This window comes from Oscarella lobularis, chromosome 10 (genome assembly GCF_947507565.1).
Source record: "Oscarella lobularis chromosome 10, ooOscLobu1.1, whole genome shotgun sequence".
NCBI lineage: Eukaryota > Metazoa > Porifera > Homoscleromorpha > Homosclerophorida > Oscarellidae > Oscarella > Oscarella lobularis.
This window is the reverse complement of record NC_089184.1, coordinates 2,163,156-2,181,522: the sequence shown is the minus strand read 5'-3', so window position 1 is coordinate 2,181,522 and position 18,367 is coordinate 2,163,156. Positions and strand designations below refer to the sequence as shown.

Below are 18,367 nucleotides of genomic sequence, written 5' to 3'. Positions count from 1 at the left end.
TTCTACGGACATCTGCGGACAAGCGGAAAGAAAACTGTCGAAGGTGCTGCGAAGGCAGTGGGAAAGATGATCGGCGTGGGTGAGAAGAGCGTTCGAGTGTGGATGACTGACTTGAAATCAAACGGCGGCAAATTCCCTACATACGGTCGTGGGAAATATCGTCGCGTAAGCATCATGCATGATGAAGATGTTCGACGCGAAGCTACCAAATGGATTCGTGAAAATACGTGCGTCAAGGGAAAAGGAAATATGACAATCAAAGATTTCCAGCGCTACATCAATGACCAACTTCTTCCTTCGCTGCAACTACCCGACGAATTTCCCAAAAAGGTTAGCGAAACGACTGCAAAACGTTTTCTGCATGACTTGGGTTTTTCGCGGAGAAAGACTTCACAGAAGTCGGTTTATATGGATGGGCATGAGAGGGAAGATGTTGTAAAAAGTCGTGCCGAATACGTGTCAAATTTGCAATCGCTGGAAAAAGACCATCTTGTCCCGCCGTTGCCTAATGATGCTTTGCCTGACGTCGAGCAACCTGGTTTTCTTGGCAATCCATTGGCGGAAAAGCACCTCGTTACCATCTTCCACGATGAGACTGTCTTCCAATCGAACGAAGACCAGACATTGGCTTGGAGTCAGGACGACCAATTTTTCATACGGAAAAAGGGGAGAGGGGCAGGGATCATGATCTCAGACTTTATTGAAGAACACGACGGCTTCCTTAGAATTCCAGGAAAAGAAGCGCGAAGGCAATTTGAATTCGGGAAAAATAGGGACGGCTTTTGGACGGCCGATCACTTCTTAAATCAAGTTGAGAAAGCCGTAGCCATCGCGGAAGAGAAGTACCCGAGAGATCAGTACACACTGCTGTGGATTTTCGACCACAGTTCTAATCATGCATCAAAAGGAAAAGACGCACTCGTTGCTGATCGCATGAATTTGTCGTCAGGAAAGAAACAGCCGACAATGAGAGATACTGTCTGGAACGGCAGGCCTTTTAAAATGGTGTTCCCCGACGGTAAACCGAAAGGTCTCAAAGTTGTTCTGGAAGAGAGAGGTGTCAACTGTGCTGGACTAAAGCGTGCGGAGATGGTCGCCATTCTAGAGAAGCATGACGACTTTGCCAATGAGAAGTCTTTGCTGGAGAGGGCGATCGAAGGCAGAGGGCACATTTGCAGATTTCTTCCCAAGTATCATTGTGAGTTGAACCCAATCGAAAGGGTTTGGTGCGTCGCAAAAAGGATTGCTAGAGAGAAGTGCAGGTATAACATCGTCTCGTTGAGACAGATAATCTCAGTCGTGTTTGATTCCATCTCAACCGACATGATTCGTAAATTCTTTCGAAAATGTCGCGAATACGTTGAAGCTTACGCGAAAGGCAGTAGTGGATGGACTGTAGAGAACGCTGCAAAAGTATACAAATCCCATAGGCGAATTCTTGGTGAACAGCTGTAAGCATGTGTTTTTAGTGAACATGTATTGTTTGTTTGTCACTGAAAAACAACAACCAGGTTTACGCCACATTTCCAGCAATAACTAAGTGTAACATCCGTACGCTTACATAGCAGTCTCTGCCCGCAATTCCAGCAATATTCTAGCCGGGGGATCTTTGAGGGAGGCGATGACACATCACTCTCCTCTTTCTCTTCTTCTTCTTCCTCGGACTGGCTTTCTACTGTATCTAGGTTTTCTTCTCTGTTTCCCGTTACGTTTTCATCGTCTTCATTCTCCACTTCGGAAGTAGGAGCATTCTCTTCGTCTCTACTGTCTGTCGCCCTTTTTTGAATTTTGTTAGAAGAAACAACTACCTGGCTCTCTTCCTCACTGTCTAATTCGACGTTCTCTGACAGCACTGGAATGACCATTGATTCTCCAACAGGTATGGTAGAGCCTCTATACCCTGCCGGCACCTCCTTCCAAGAATAGTATTTCTTTGATAAAAAATCCTGATAAATTTCTTCTTTTCTTCCAATCGTCGTTTGACCAGTAAACTCCACTTTCAGCTGGATGTCCCAAGATCGGTAACGCCAACTGTAGTTCCCTCAGGATGAGAAGAATAGGGCTTGCCACTCAATTTGCTGAGAACGGCCGGTCTAGCAATGCACGCGAATTTCAAGAGCGATCTACTCACCCTGAGACTACCAGAATGTTATCATCAATAGGTCGAGCCAGAATTGAAGCCACATCACGTTCTATATACCCCACTGTCGAGCCGCGGAACGATGCTCGAATAGCATTTTGGTCTTTTGCGTTGTCTCTTTCACGTAATAACGTAATCTCGGTTCCTTCGCTTAATGACGACGATCCTTGACGCATTCGCGTTCCTTGGAGCCGACAAATTGTGAAAAAACAGCGAAACGACATCTGAGCAACGCGTGCGTTAAGCAAAATCGCATGCGCTGTGCACGTGTCACGTATGAAATTAAATACCATTATTATTTCTGAAACCAATAAGCAAATCGCAAAATATTTTCTAACAATCTTTTAATAGGCGATCAATCAAGCACGGAATGCAAAGAAAAGAATTTGTTATTCGTTAAATGAAGAAATGGTAAGGAATTTCTCTTCCGTACGCGAATAATTGAAACACATGATTGCGCGCATAAAATGCAAAAACTTTCTGACAAGCTGCTTGCAGATAGTGCGTAAACGAAGTACAAAAAACTGCGAAACAAAACGTCAAGGAATAAAAATTTCTTAAGGAATTTGCTGTAAAACGATCAAAGGAGCAAGATGCCTTATCTGGACAATCTTCTCTACATGTATGGCGTAACCAAAGGAAACTATTAAAGATTTATGGACTCCACATTGAAGGAACAAAGTAAAGAAAGGCCACCCCTTACCAAATTCAAACTGCGCGCCAAGATAATAAATATCAACGGGGGGCGTTTATGCTGGCCGGCACTGTACCAACCCTGAAGATCGGGTCACGCCTGCTGAGGTGAAATGAATTAGAAGCTCATTACCATTCGCCTGACTTAAATTCCATTGCCTAGTCGCCGGTGTCGCCCACTTTGGGGCTCCCAGTCGTTATGGTGGATGTCGCGACGATCGACGACATCGTCGATCGCGCCGATGGCAGGGACTTTCAGCCTCAAGCCATCGCCGTTAAACCGGACGACGCGGGCGACGACGGCTGGGTGACAGACGAAGGTGGAGACGAAAAAGACGAAGACGAAAGAGACAGACAAGAAAAAGATGACGACAACGACAACAACAAAGTTGCTAAAGTGCCATTTAGACGAAGTATGGGGTAGTTTGGGAGAGTGGGCGCGTTCTCTTTGTAGAGACGACACGAGAAAGACTGGCCTACTTCTCCTCGAATTCTACACAAGGCTTCGTCCTCTTTCAAGCGCCACAACTGCTTCCAATATCGTCGGATTATTCTGTTGTTGTTCTGGAAGAACAATTCGCAGCTGGAGACAACAATACTGAAACAATAGAGGCGACTTCGATAAATATGGCTGTGGAAAATATTAGTGACAGCTTCATGCATGACCACGACTTCGGCTGCCGAGCAAAAAATTGGGCTCGACAACATTCCAACCAACGAGGACAACCCAACATGACAGTCAACGACTTTCGGCAGTTCGACAACGACTCTTCTGCCCGAAATAATGCAGGAAAGAGATGACGGTATTTTAATTATAGAACATCCATAAAAATCCCATGGGAGTGCATCTGGCCTCACCGAAGGCCTCAAAACGGTAGTAGTTTACCGAAAACATAAAACATAGATTAACAGAAGAAGTCGACGTCAGCAGTTATGAGGAGGAGGAGGAGGAGAATAGAGAAGTAAAGACAAAATGTAATTTAACTATTTTCTAGTAGTCTGATTTTTTAGAAGCCAAACAGAAAAAGAAAAAGAAGGGTACAAATTGATAAATTATTTTTTGATTTTTTCACTTGTTTTCTTGCCGGTCAGAGCGACGTTAGTATGGAAGCGGTAAGAGTGGTTCTCTGCCGGATTTTTGCATTTGTAACGTTTCTCCTAGAAGAGCAAGATAGGCAGAAGGATGTCGGTAAGAATCAGACTTTAAACAGTGCTATTTTCCTATTATATTTCTCACATTTCTAGAGTCCTACATGTATGAGCGACAGGAAAAAGATAACAACCAGATTTCGCGCATGCCAGATTTTTACATTTTCTTTTGAAATGGAAGAAGAAACGAAGAACGTCGGTAAGACTGAATAGAGATATTTTGAAGAATTCTGACCTATTTCGTAGTTGATATTGGTTAGGGAATTCGAGAAGGTCAGAACCAGCACGATTCTCTTGCGGATTTTCATCTGGTAGCACTTTTCTAGCAGAAAAGGAAAGGAATAATACGTGTCAGACAAAGGTAAACCATATTTTCTAGTTTGGCTTTGATGTTAGCGTTTGTTTCGTTTCACTTTAAGTTTTATAGAAGAGAAGCACTCCAACCAACCTCAACCAGAAACTGAAAGGGACAAGGCCCCACTCTCTCCAATCCTTCCAAACATAGAAAGACGAATAACCCCTTGTCGCTACATAAACTGTAAATGCTGTCGAACCCTGACATCCTCCAACACACTAAAGAGCCATCACACAGGGAAAACCTACCCAATAAAACAAAAAATGAACTGTAAATCAGAAAACGTCATATATGTGCTCACCTTTACGTAAACACTGCCAAAAACAATACGTTGGCCAAACTTCCAAAACCCTCCAAGAACGAATAACCAGACACCGTAACCACTTCAAAGAAAAGAATTATAAAATATACGAACATATGAAAATCCACAAATTCACCTTCGAAGAAGATATCGTCGTCACACCACTGCAGCAAGTCAAAAAGGAAGACCTACTGACAACAGAAACACACTGGATAAAAACATTTAAAACACTACACCCAAAAAGCTTCAATACAAAATTCGAAAAACAATCCGACCAAGCAGAAAACGCTGCCTAATCCCAACCCAAACCCTGACCCTTACCCACCACCACCAAGAAAGAAGAAAAAGAAATAAATATACTACCTTATCCCAACCCAAACCCTGACCCTTACCCACCACCACAAAGAAAGAAGAAAAAGAAATAAAAATACTACCTAATCCCAACCCAAACCCTGACCCTTACCCTCCACCACGAAGAAAAAAGAGAAAGATAAAAAAATCCATCAAAACGGATGTTAAAAACCCGTCAATCTAACGCACGCTATCAAAAAAACGAGAAAAAGCCAACAACCGAAAATTGGCGAATTATAAACTTATCTGACAACTTGATCGGAGCGAAATGACGCGAAACAACCAATAAGAAAATTCAAAAACAAAAAGACTAAGAACTTCGCCGATTCCCATTCACGAAAAAACGCTCGAACGGAAATCGACGAAAACGGGCTAAAAACCAAACAGAAACGAATCTTACCGATGTCATTCGAGCCAATAACGCCGCTCCGGATGATAAGAACATGCTAAACGACCAGGAAAACCAACATTCAGCCGCGTAAAACAAAATGAATGAAACTCGCTCTTGTTTTAACGCGCGTTAAGACAATGAATGATAAAAATATAAGGAAATACACAAATTAACACTCCAAATAACTACAAACTCTACTCTAAAATTACTAAACCATTCCGGCAACTAAAGAAACCCATCTTGATTGACGGATATACTCGTTTGGCAATCCTACTCCTGCCAGGATAGAAATTGACCTTACGAATAAACTTTTTTGTTCGTGGAGTTTGAAATTAGGGAATGAGGGGCAATTAAACCCTAATCCCTAACCCTTACCCTACCCGCTAACCTTATTTTTTCGGTCAATTAATCCAGGCGGTTGAGGTGGTATGACGTTCGAGAATATTCTCTAAATTTGGGTTACAAAATTATACAAGAGAAAAAATATTAAAAAATAATACATCTGTCACAAGGAATGCCAATATGAAACGTTAAAAAATACACTTGTTACAGGGAACGCCTATATGGAAATCCCGGATATCACATGATCATTACATCACCAGCTCCTATAAAAGGATGCGCACGCACCGGAACACGCCATTCGATAAAACTGACAAAGGCCTAACCGCCGAAAATTTACCCGGGTGATTTTTGCTTTTTGCGGTATCGATCAACTATGGACGCGAAGAATAGCAACAAGGAACACACGAAGAAACCGAAGTCGAAGAAAACAGCGGAGCATCAACGCAACGCAAAAACGAAGGACGACGCTAAAAGCTAACTCTAGCTCACAAACGCCGACGTTTATTCGCGGAAGACGACGAAGTCAACAAGGACGAAGTCCTATTTGTGCCGGATACTCCAACGAAGAACATGGTCGTCAAAACGACGTCACCGAAGGATCAAGACGGCTTCGAAGACCCCGATGGAACGGTCGAGAACAAAGAAATCGAAGACGACGACGACGACGAAGTATCCGAAAAGGATGAAAACGTCGAAGGAGAAGAGGTGCGAGAATGTCCTAACGAAGGGGCCCCGCCATGCGGTCGCAACCACGCCCAAGATGGTTGACGTCATGGCTAGCGCACACCAACAAGCGATGGCGAAACAGTTAGAAGAGAATGCAAAGATTATCAAAGAGCTACAAGAACAACTACGAAAGAAAGAAAAAACCGAAGCTATGGAAAAGAAAAAGAAGGAAGAAGAAGAAAAAGAAGAGAAAACGGAAGAGAAAAATGAATTCAAAATTCCAAAAAACAAGCTCACACCAGATGTAATCGAGCAGCGAAAACAAACGGTTCAAGAGCTCGTCAAAAGCACGAAAGAGAACAAAAGAAATAAAGAAATTGCCAAAGCACGAAAAAATGAACTTCAAGACTTCATTGACAGGGTCTCAAAGTAACGGTGAATATCACGCCAATGCTGGCAAAGGCCTCGGATTGAATGGACACGTTTTCTGCCGAGAAAAAGAACATTGAAATCAGCACGATGAAAAGCCTGATCGACCATCACACCAAAATAGAACCTCAAATGACAGCGAATATCAAAGAAGACGAGAAAACTACGAAACAACTCAAAAGAATACTGCCAGGCGAAAAGGAATTTTGGGAAGATATCGATTACCAGGAGAAAAGAGCACGAAAGGCCACTGAAAAGGAATTACTCGAAATGCAAAGAAAACATGCAGAAAAGGTCAAACATCTTCAAAAAATTAAAAACGACAAAAGTTAGATCCAAAACATTGCTGTTAACCAAACATCTGACCCCAATTCTCTTTCAAAAATTAGAAAAACAAACAGAAAAAGAAAAAGACCACAAGGAACAGAAGGAGAGTAAACAAGACAAGGAGAAGGAGAGAGAGAAGGAGAAACAACGGGAAAGGGGCAAGGAAATGCCGTGGAAACGCAAATACAAGGAGGAAGACAGAATGGAAGACTGGGAGTACGATTGGCGTCGAAAACTGCGACTGCTCAGAGTGCTGGACGAAATTGAAAGAAATGGCAAAGAGGAAAAACAAGAAGAGAAAGAGAAGAGCGGCGAGAAAAAGAAGACGAGAGGAACTACGAGAGGAGCCCAACGGAGGGACTATCAGGGAAGGGACTACCAAAGGAGAGACTATCAAAGGAGGGAGTACCAAGAAAGGGACTACAGAAGAAGAGAAGACAGAAGAGACAACCGGAGAAGATGCAAAGACTACGGAAGGAGATAAGAACGAGAAGAAAGAAGAAGATCAAGGCCAAGAAAGACAATGAAAAAGCCAATAATTGTTGAGTTGTGAATTTATTCTCAATTGTATTAACCGATTTAGAAATAAAAGTATTAAATAGAGGACTAAAATTTGTTCCTACACCAGCAAAACCTAACAAAGCGCGGCTACTCAAAGACCTAAAATCATTTATTAGAAAAATAAGAATAGGTTACTTTTGGGCAATAAGAAAAAACGCCATATCAAAGTCAAAACACCCACTGGCTCCTAAAAGTACCTGGATCCCCCCTAAAAGTACAAACAAAAAATTAGAAAGAACTATTACTAAATTAGAGAATGCAATCAAACATTTGCGACCGAAAACGCCTAAAAGCAACGTCACAAAAGAAGAGAGACGTGCGCTAAAAACTTTAGCAAACAATAAAAATATTGTAATTAGAAGAGCTCACAAGGGGGCGGCGATTATAGTGGAAGACGTCAACGACTACATTACTAAAGGACAAGAACACTTGGACGACGAAAATACGTATTAAATATATGACAAAGACCCAACTCAAGCTCTGGTTAAATCAATAAATTCAACCATAGAGAGCCTAGCTAACCAAGGGGTAATTGACGCTGAAACGACTGCCTTTCTTCTGAAAAACCCAGAAGAGGTCAGACCCCAATTGATGTATTTCTTAAAGAAAATTCACAAAAATCCTATGGGAGTGCGCCCAATTTGTAGCGCGTCATCTGGGCCCACGGAAGGCCTCTCAAAAATCGTAGAGACCATACTACAACCCATAGTCCCAACCTTACCGAGTTTCGTTAAGGATAGCGGACATTTTTGTAAAATTATTGAAGAAACTCTCATTCCCGACGACGCAATACTTGTAGCGTTGGATGTAAAATCCCTCTACCCGAGCATCCCAAAAGAAGATGCAATTTCTGCCGGCAAAAAAGCGACAGAAAAATTCTACGAAATCGATAATGACGCACCGGTCATTGTAGAAACATTCTTAATTGGCGGCGACCCCCAAACGGGAGCAGCAGACGGCACGCAAACCAATATCGCCTTTGCAGACTACTCTCTATTCCAGCTGACTTCGTACTTTTGTAATCATCGATAGCGGCGCCGGAGTAGGACGTAGAAAGGTCAACTTTATACCAAACGAAAGTGCGTTAGCTTGGATTTTGTTTTAGCCCGGAACTGATCGCGAGTGACGCCCCTGTTTGGCTCGACACCAGTTACGCATATCAAAGGTTTCTGGGGGCGTTACCCAATTATAGCTAATTAATTAAGCCCCTCCCTACTGTCGTCCTCCAGCAAACCCCTGTCGTCTTCGTCCATATCTTCGTCGTCCTACTCGATTTGATCGTCTTCTTCGTTGTCAGTGTCGTCTTCATCGTCAACTCCAAGATCAATCAAAAACTGTTCCACTGCATCTTCCTGTAGTTCGTCAGTTTCCCAAAAATGATTCTCTTCGTCAATAGCTTTTCTGCAGCAGTTTGCCCAAATTTCCGGCGTTACTGACTGAAACGCTGCTGGTGTAGGCTTTTGCAGGTCAGCCAACCGAAACGTTTGATTGTTTTTTCTCAAGTAGTCTTTGACTTTAGTCCAAGCAAGCTCAATTGGGCTCAGTTCGCAGTGGGCTACAGGAGATCGAAGAACAGTGTGCATTTTTTTCTCTGGCTAGATCGTCAACCACAAAGCGCTTCTGTGACGCTTCTTTTTGAATTTTCTCAAACAAGTCTTTCTTCAAATCTTTGCTGTCAATTTCTATTTCATGTCGTCTGAGCCATTCCTGCATGTCACCTTTTCTAGACGATTTTGTAGGAATTTTTTCAACAACAACGTTATGGTATGGAGCGTTGTCCAAGATAATGACCGACTGAGGAGGGATGTTTGGCAGTAGCTGCTTCTCAAACCATTCTGTAAAGTGTTTCCCATTCATTTCGTCGTGATAATCGGCTGATTTTGTTTTAGACACAAAGACAAGTGCTGCCCCCGGGATCCAGCCTTTTTCATAACCTATAGTCAAAGGTCATTACTACAGCAGAGAAAGGTAGATCTAACCTGCGTGGAGAATTATTAGCCTCTGGCCTTCCCACTTGGTCGCTTCCAGCCTCCTGCTCCAGTGTCATCTATCCATATTCTCTCAAGAGCCATGTGAGAGTTGGCCCAGGTTTCGTCCAGATATATTATACTGCGCCCTTCACAACGGTATTTGCGAATTAGCCGTAAATATTTGTGACGACATTCTATGATATCTCGTCTCTCGTACAAATATTTTGTCATTTCTTTCCGCATAGCGAAATCCCATCGACTTGACCAAACGAAAGAGCGTCGACCTCCCTCCCGGAAACACGCCTAATTTCTTCACCTCCGTAAGAAGACTGTCCAGGGTAGGATATGTGCGCCTTTCGTACAGAGAATGCATTGCTCTTCTTATAGCTGCCTGATCAAAGTCATCGACATGGATGGCTATTCTCCTTTGAGAGTAGCGCGTTCTTTTAGAGAGAGAATCTAAAATTTGGGAACCAGTTTCAAGGTATTCCTTATTGATCCGGCAAACGACATCTCGGCTCAGTTTTGTTGCCGCACACACACGATCAATCACCCTTGACGTGCTAATCTTATATTTCGAGCCACGCTCTCTTTCAAAAAAGGCGCGGACGTTTTGGACCAATTTCTTCTCTCTTGAAGTGATTCGCTTGCCTCGAGTCCTAGAGAGCTATATGAGGAAGAGACTCGGCGCAATGAATGGATCATGAACAATGGCAGAGCAGTGTAAGAGGTCGACCACCCGCCCCAAGAATTCTTTTACAAAGGTGACGACTTATTGCGTCATACAATGTAGGAAGCATGTACACAATAGAACTTATGCGTAAAAAAACGTATGCATTGTTCGCATTTCCGGTTAATCTCAGTTACGAAGAGGTGGAGCTTGATCCAAGAATAGAAACGGTAGGCGGAGCCTAATCTCATTATCTACTTCCGAGTACGAAGTCAGCTGGAATAGATAGTAGACAATATTCTTCAAGGTTGATGAAGCTGGTCCTGATCCTTCGGTGCGCGCCTTTACCTTAGCTCTACGGAGTTTTAGGGGCTGTTTTGGATTGCAAGCAGTTAAGTTGGCTTTCTTTTTTTCTGCTTTGTCGGTCACGACGTTCTCTTCTCTCTTCTTAAAGTCGATGAATCTCGTCCCGATCCTAAGTCAGCCGGCGCCTTTACCTTGGCTCTTGTAGTCGAAGCGGCTACTTCGGATTTCAATTGGCTAATATGGCTTTTTTCTCTCGGTATCCTCTTCTGTCAAATCTCGAAAGTGCTTTTATAGCTGTCTCAGCAGGCGCAAATTTTTTACTTTGTTTACTTTGCGTGCGTTTTATCTGTCTCAGATCGTGACGCTCTGGCCCACATCCGCTAGCTCACCCGCGTTACTCTAGCTATCTTCACTATTGTTGACATTTGTCCTAGCCTATGTCCTGTCCGTGCACTGTCTCTTCTAATAATAAATATCTCTGTCTCTCTCTTTTGTCGGAAGCTGTTGACAATAAGGATCTACCGCGTCTCCGTGCCAAGGAAAGCATGCCGGTCGTTGGCTGGAGGCTTCAAGGATGCTGGCCCTGAAACCTTGCGATTTTCGCTTAGCAGTGTTCTTGAGGCTGGGCCAGCCTCTTCCTTTTCCGGCATGCATTACGACGTGCAAATCTACGTAGAAAGCCCAATGATCAAAATGGTTACCACCTTGTCACGTGCAAGCATGGCGGCGGTCTCACATGGGCACACAACCGTATCGTATCTGGTTGGGCTGACTGCGTCCAAGATCCGAGTCTCTCCTGCCGTGTCTAGCCCCGTCATGAGTATGTCAATAACGATAATCGCCCTGATATCGTCGCTTTCGGAACTGGAAAAGGAGAATCGTTCCAGCTCGATATCTCGTTGGCACATCCCTGGAGTTCTGAGGCGTGTCGTCGCGCGGCTGTTGAAGATGGGGCTGCAGCAATGATCCGCGAGGAGAGAAAAATGTACTCATTTGTTATTCGTGTCAACGGATCATCATCGTGCCTTGTTCCGGTTGTTGCGAAGCAGTTCGGGCGCTGGGCAAGCACGCAAGTGATTTCCTCAATCGCCTCGGAAATTTTGTACAACGCTCTGAAGGTCGGGCCGGCAAAAGTAGTTTAATGTGTTATTGGCGTCGTCGTCTATCTATCTCTTCTTCAATGTTCCGTCTGCGTCTGTAGTGTAATAATCCATAAGCTTTCCCGTGTGTGTGGTTACTCTTCCGTATTGACCTATACTCGGAACGCGAAGCTCAGCTTCGCATCCGTTAAACTCGAACAGTTTATGATATAGTATTGTATATTTAGTTGGTCTTGCGACACTAGCGCAGCTGAGCTTAATTTTATGTATCTGAAATATATTCTCTCTCCCCCGGATATCAGTCGCCTTTTCATCTCTCCTGAATTTGCCGTTTTATCGGTGTTTTTCGTCGTCGTCTCTCTTCGTTACGCGTCCGACCCGTCAGTAAAATCAAGCCGCTTCGCCGGCATGTCGTTTCGGCGTCGTTCTTTTGGATTCTAATTTAACAGTGCGCCGTGATGTCGAGCGTCGAAACTCGTATGCGTTGTCAAAGGATGTGGGCTCAAAGCGAACGCCGGCAGAATGGTCGATCACTTTCGCAAAATTCATCGCGCTGAGGATTGGCCACAAGAATGGGTTCTCCAACATAGACTGAGTCAGTGCGAAAAATTCCTCCATTGGTTTGGTCGTCTCGTCAGCCATTCTCCGAAGTGTTTCGCAGAAAATGGCGCATCTTTTCTTCGCAACTCATTCAACCTCAGCGATCTTCTCCTTGCGCCTCCGTTGCTGGTAATTCGGGATGGAGTTTTGAACATCTTAAGTGTGTGCTACACGCCTCCACAACGGGTTACATTTTGCTGTCTACTCTCTCGCACGTCGCTACCGGTCGCTAGCCGGACTTCGCCGCTGGCGTTCTTTCTTCTTCTCGACTTATCGCCCTGCCTAAACAAAATGGCGACGTTCGTACCATCGCTGTTGCACAAGCAATTCGCCGCATTACCGCAAAAGCTATTTTTATGCATATGAAAATATCTTTCTCATCTTTCTTTGCGCCTATTCAACATTGCCTTTCGTCATCATGTGGATCTGAGGGTGTGGTGCATCATATTCAAGCGTTTCTCGACAAGAATAAGGATTGGGTGCTGCTTAAGACAGACGTCAAAAATGCTTTCAATTCTATTGATCATCTGGCAATTGCGAACCGTCTCTCGTCATCGCTTCCATCAATAATGCCCCATTTCTGTCAAATGTACGGCCGTCCCAGCTCGCTGGTCTTTTCAAGTCCGACCGGCGCGACTCTTCTTTCTTCGGAGGAGGGTGTACACCAGGGAGATCGCCTTGGCCTAGCGCTGTTTGCAACCGGAATTCATCAAAGTTTGGTCGAAATTCCGAATCGCCCACCGAATGTTGTAGTACTGGCCTACCTCGACGGCGTTTTCGTTCTGAGCCCAGGTCAAAATGTGCAACAAGCTTTTGACGACCTAAAGACTTCCTTCGGCAAGTTGAGCCTTACCGTTGCTGATCACAAGTGCGACCAATCTCGCCTCTTGCCTCAACGCCGATCTCTTGCCACTCGTCTGGAACCACCGTCCTCGGGTGCCCTCTTGGCTCCGCCGTCTACTTCGAGTAAACGTGTCTTTAGGAAGCGAAAAAAGGCGACGAGTTATGCTGAATGTTACCAAGTCTTGATGATCCGCAGTGCACTCTTCTGCTCCTTCGGCATTGCCACGCTACTCGATTCAATCATCTGGGCATATCCGTCCCTTCATATCTTTTGCGCTCAGCAATTAATTTTCACAATGGACTCACAAAGATAACTGAACTGCACTACAAACATGAGTAAAATCCTCTAGCACGTAACAGATTGGTGCATTACCTAAAAGGACGGAAAACCTCTTGAAAATGTTTAGTTTTCCAGTAACCTGCTTACAGCGGAGAAACCGAGGGAAGCCCATTATCTATATAGAATTAACGTCGCTCCAACGAAGGAATAAAAAAAGGAAGTTGGCAGGAAGACAACGTTTTACTCGCTGTACGCTGGCATTGAAAAAACCTACGTTTGACCGAACAAAATTCTTATAGTTTCCACGTCGCGTAGAGGTAAATTTCGCTCGACTTGCGCCATCGCATCTTTCCGTAAACAAATCAGACGTACGGCACGAACACATAATCTCAATAAAGGCTATGTCTAAGAAATTTTCGCAAATTTCCCGCGACACGATTCCGCTTATTTTGCAAGTACATTTCGAAAAAGATGCTGTGTTCTCCTTCATTAATATCTAAGAACAGAAAAACGTTTACAAACAATAAGTGCAGACTTGATAAAAAAGCCACTACCATAATCACAAGTGTGAATAAAGGACCAGAAAAAGAAACGCGGAACTTGGAAAGAGAAAAACATCCAACAACAAATCCGGTATAGATTCTAAGAAGCTCTGCCAATCAGTGTTTCACCCGTGTGCAACAGAAGAAAAAAGAAACAGAATACATATGTTACCGGCTCTAAGAGCGACGTTGGTGACAGGACGCGCAGCAGCGATAGAAACTGAGTGCAGGATCACAGAATCGTTTGCTCGCCATTTCTTTGCAAAAACTGCGGCTCACTCTGTCTCTAAATAAGCTGTCGCCTTAAAAAAAGTAAATTTGCCATTAAAAGCCGCGGCTGAAGTCAATAGTAGCCGCAAAAAAAGTGCGGTTTCTATTCGAGCGTGTGGGACATGTTTCTCTTAATAGATCGCTTTCTTTAATGTTGAATTCTAAAAATTAATTTTGTCTGAATTTGCTCACACTATGACATTAAAATGTATTACTTGGTGTCTAATATCTCAAGACAGGTTTGTCCGCGAACGCTGCTTGTGCGCAATAAATTCTGCACGATTTCGCTCTTAACCACTGCCAAATAGAAACGCCAATCAATAAGGATAACGTGACAGCAGCGTCATTATAACAGCGTACCTTCAACCGCAACTCGTAATTGCCGTAGTTTCGCCCGCTTGTTTACCGCATTATTGAAATTTCCTAATTCTTTAACTAAAAGAAAAAGCGATTGAAATTATATTATTAACGAGCTGGCTACAAAATGACTCTTACTGCATTCCTCCGTGAGCGGAAGTGCCGCGGCGGCGGTTTGATTGTGACATTGACTCCGACGCCGTACTCGCGCGGTGGGTTGCTTTTGAGTTCACGAGCAATCATCCTCTCAGACGATTTCTGGTTTTGAATACGTTCGCCCTCTCTCAGTTTGGAAGACTGCTAAGAAACTGTTCAAATGTCTCGTGTTGACGTCTGTAGTTCGTTGTCGCAAAAGTCGCAAATGTTTGTTTAAATTCAGGAAAGCGTTATGGTTAATAAATGTCATACAAACCTCGTCATTAGCGTCGGTATGATTACTGCGCTCCTGCCCAATACGGTAGTCAAATGTACACATAACGGGCAAAGACTGGTTGCTAAAAAAATTTTGAAAGGGGTATGTTCTTCTAAGAATTTGAATTATACCATTTCAGTACGCCCAATTTAAAAAAGCTTACCACCAAGACTTGCGTGAGGTGTATTATTCACTAAATGTTGATACACAGGTAGCCGATCAACCCACGACACGCTTATTCCTTCTTCACAAAGGTCATGGAGCTTGTCCAGCTAGCAAAATGTCACACAAACTGTCTGACCAAACCTTTCCCTGTCTTTCAGGGTTGTAGGGCCGACTTGTGATTATTTTAACGTTGAGAGCCGTCATCAGTGTTTGAACAGCACCCTTGAACTCCGTTCCTTGATCGCACTGAATGCGCTTTGGAACGCCTAGATCGCAGTAAACTTGCAGTAGGTTTGCGGCCACAGATGATTACGTCTTGCGCTCCAGCGTTCGAAGAATTAGATACCGGCTGAATATGTCGATGACACTGTTACATGAGGTGATGTAAACCGCTCATATCCAATAAATTTCACGGGTGAAGAAGACGTAATCGGGATAAGAGGTGCTCTGTTGGAAAACGTAGTCATCTGTTGCTATACAAAAAAGAATTTCGTTTGGGAACGGCAAATAGGGTCTTTTTTTACCTGGTCCATTAGTTGGCGGAGTGTTCCATCTTTTTCCTGTCGCAAGTGCAACCATTCGCGCTGCCAAACTGAAAGATTGACCGATTTTTTACGATTCTTGTGAATTTTTCTAAGGAAATAGAGCACTTGTGCGCGTACCGTACCGTTTCGTCGCTGCGCAGGAGGGACTTGTCTTCGATTTTGTCGATCAGGCCCAGTTGAGAAAATGATTCCAATGTTTCATTGATCTTTTTTGTCAAAGCCAGAGTTGGATCGTTGAGTAGGGGCGCGTACGTTTTTTCAACGCGTACGTGTGCCTCGCCATGTCGTATAAATGAGTCATTTGACTGTACGACAATGCCTGATCCGTTGTGCGCTTGTTTGATGACGATATCTTTGAAGTTCTGCAATCGTTCGAACGCCTTTTGTTTTCCTTTGTCATATTTGACGCAGGCACGTTCGGTCGAATTTTCTGAATCGAGGCAACGGTACGCTGGAAGTTTGTACGCTTCAGCGCGCAGAATTTCTTCCTTCACTACAGGAAAGATCATGGAAAATAAATTTGTAAAATACACTGATATATGATTTCTAAACGATCTTTGATTGTACGTGTACGCCGTGGGGTCATCTTTGTGGCTGAGGAACGTTGCAAAGGCCAATGAGTAAGGGCCACACTCTTAAGTCCTTTTGCCTCCGAAAATTCATAATTTTCACCTGCAACTTTATTCCACTCTAATTTAGCATGCTGACGATGTGGTTGACATCAGTGTTACTGGGAAGGCTGGTGTACAAGCGGATGATTCCTTCTGAACAATCCACATTTCACACTGTCACCCAGTGGCATTCACCAACGTGCAACACTTGGACAAATGCAGACGACAAGCAGTGAAATCCGCTTCTTACTCTCTGTCGAAGGACGTCTTGCAGACGTTCATATAAGGAAAGGTGTTACGAAGTAAATTTTTGAAAGGCCGTAATCGTCCTGTCGTTAAGCCAAATTCTGCCTAAGGGTCTTGTCTTCGTTATCCAACTTCAGTCCAAGAATCGCGGACACGGCGCCGTCGTTCTCATCGTCTCATGACGAGTCCCCGTCAGGTACCATGACGACGGGATTGGTTCGGAGTCTCCAGCTTTCGGCTTTTCCTGTCTGGCTGAGCTTGACACATCTAGAAAACTTTATGGTAGAAAGGAGTTATTAATTAGTGATACACTACCCCAGATTTGTCGTCACTTTTTGATGACAATGACATAATGCGCGACTTTCTATAATTGACCTTCTAAAAGGATCTAAAGTTAGGCGAAAGCAGTCAACACAAGGATGCTTCAGTATACAAGTCTTTTTGCAACTACGCTTCCTCTTCGCTGTCGCTGTAGTCAGTGAAAGAAGCCGCAAGCGTCCTTGAACAAAGCAACACATGCAAAATGAAATAATAACTCCATATAGTGCATACCTCTGGTGTCCTTCTGACGGAGTATTTAAACAAACAAAATAGGCAAATTTAGTTTTGTTGCAGTAAAAGTACGAAAACAATTCACTTACGTCTACACTTTTTCCAGTTGAAATAACACAAATAGAGACTAATTTTACTCTTATCTTTTATTAGGTTGCTATCCCCCCAGTTCGCATATAAGCTTGGGGATATTTTGCAAATTATTTTCTCTTTTTGAAAAGGCCTGCCAGCAATTAGAATTAAAAATTCTGAAGATAGTCGAGCACGAAAAAGGACAACCAGAAAGTCAGCGGCAATGCGCAGCTGAGTTAAAACATGTTTAGGGAACTCGTTCGAGAAAGCAAGCGAGAACTTAGGGAATTCAACCGAGTCCCTCGGAAAGTCGTTGGAGAAGGCGAGCGAGAACTTGAAACCCAACACGCTCGGCCATGAACCGACAGTTAAATGAAAAAGCGTCTTTCCTTGAAGAAAAATAGAACTATAGACTATGTTCAAAATTTGACGTGGAATTGCCTTTCAGACGACGAAAACAGCGAAGACTGCGAAAAAGTAAAATCGCTTTAGGTTGCCATTCTTGGTTATCAAAGAAAATTAAAAATGGGAAATGATAAATAATTTTATAGACTCTTAACCACCTTTCTATGTATTACAGAGAAAAGAATCATCCATATATACTAGGCATGAAAAAGGTGCTTTTCTTTCTGCAGTGGACAAGTCCCTGTCCGACTGTGGAATCTATCGCCAAGCATATCTTGGGGGAACATTGATTGACAATCACATTCACAGAGCCCTTAAGGCAAATGTACATTATACTAATACAGACAATAGTAGCTAACTTTTCATCTTGTAGATTAATAACACAAAGGCTATTTGCAGAGCTATTTGCGATGTTAGGAAGGACTATTCGAGGACCATCACAGAGAAGACAAAAGCTGTTGCTGAAAAGTTTGAGAGTGTTTTTACTGTTTCAAAGCTGCCACAACCTCTACTCTCTAATACGAAAATTGACGCCAGAAGTTGGTAAAATGCTTCCTGTTTGTTCAATAATTAAAAATCTCCCCTGTTTTGCAGAATCAGCCACTAAAGACTTCCTATGTTTTTACAGAAGCAATTCTTCAACGTCGGTAACTAAAAGCTTCATATTTTGGAGGATCACGTGGCACTGTGGATAAAAGGTGTGAAAGGTTGGTTTG

General features: G+C 43.4%; 3 protein-coding genes, 2 long non-coding RNA genes and 1 pseudogene across 6 annotated transcripts; 3 read left to right on the top strand and 3 right to left on the bottom strand.

Annotated features, from left to right (window-relative positions):
- Positions 1 to 3,293: 3,293 nt before the first annotated feature.
- Positions 3,294 to 4,960, top strand: LOC136191846 (uncharacterized). Its single transcript, XM_065980256.1, has 7 exons — positions 3,294 to 3,795; positions 3,845 to 3,871; positions 3,926 to 3,946; positions 3,996 to 4,022; positions 4,079 to 4,181; positions 4,243 to 4,343; positions 4,410 to 4,960. The coding sequence occupies exons 3-7, from the start codon at positions 3,938 to 3,940 to the stop codon at positions 4,485 to 4,487; spliced, it is 318 nt and encodes a 105-aa protein (XP_065836328.1). The 5' UTR covers positions 3,294 to 3,795; positions 3,845 to 3,871; positions 3,926 to 3,937; the 3' UTR covers positions 4,488 to 4,960.
- Positions 4,961 to 6,292: 1,332 nt separating this feature from the next.
- Positions 6,293 to 6,821, top strand: LOC136192224 (uncharacterized). The gene is made up of 2 exons (XM_065980750.1): positions 6,293 to 6,427; positions 6,483 to 6,821. Exons 1-2 carry the CDS (start codon positions 6,293 to 6,295, stop codon positions 6,819 to 6,821), a joined length of 474 nt encoding a protein of 157 aa, XP_065836822.1.
- A 41-nt stretch (positions 6,822 to 6,862) lies between these two features.
- On the top strand, positions 6,863 to 7,671 carry LOC136192223 (uncharacterized). The gene is made up of 3 exons (XM_065980749.1): positions 6,863 to 7,145; positions 7,207 to 7,455; positions 7,571 to 7,671. Exons 1-3 carry the CDS (start codon positions 6,863 to 6,865, stop codon positions 7,669 to 7,671), a joined length of 633 nt encoding a protein of 210 aa, XP_065836821.1.
- Positions 7,672 to 8,970: 1,299 nt separating this feature from the next.
- Positions 8,971 to 10,085, bottom strand: LOC136192222 (uncharacterized; annotated as a pseudogene).
- Positions 10,086 to 14,060: 3,975 nt separating this feature from the next.
- LOC136192552 (uncharacterized) lies at positions 14,061 to 15,293 on the bottom strand. Of its 2 annotated transcripts, none has more exons than XR_010671170.1 (5): positions 15,219 to 15,293; positions 14,776 to 15,167; positions 14,647 to 14,721; positions 14,502 to 14,583; positions 14,061 to 14,447 (listed from the first exon to the last, which is right to left on the bottom strand). It is a non-coding gene; the product is annotated as an uncharacterized lncRNA (long non-coding RNA). The 2 variants fall into 2 exon arrangements; XR_010671169.1 differs by having other exon boundaries at positions 14,782 to 15,167.
- A 116-nt stretch (positions 15,294 to 15,409) lies between these two features.
- On the bottom strand, positions 15,410 to 17,000 carry LOC136192553 (uncharacterized). Its single transcript, XR_010671172.1, has 5 exons — positions 16,938 to 17,000; positions 15,888 to 16,889; positions 15,745 to 15,812; positions 15,534 to 15,693; positions 15,410 to 15,486 (listed from the first exon to the last, which is right to left on the bottom strand). It is a non-coding gene; the product is annotated as an uncharacterized lncRNA (long non-coding RNA).
- Between the last annotated feature and the right edge of the window lie 1,367 nt (positions 17,001 to 18,367).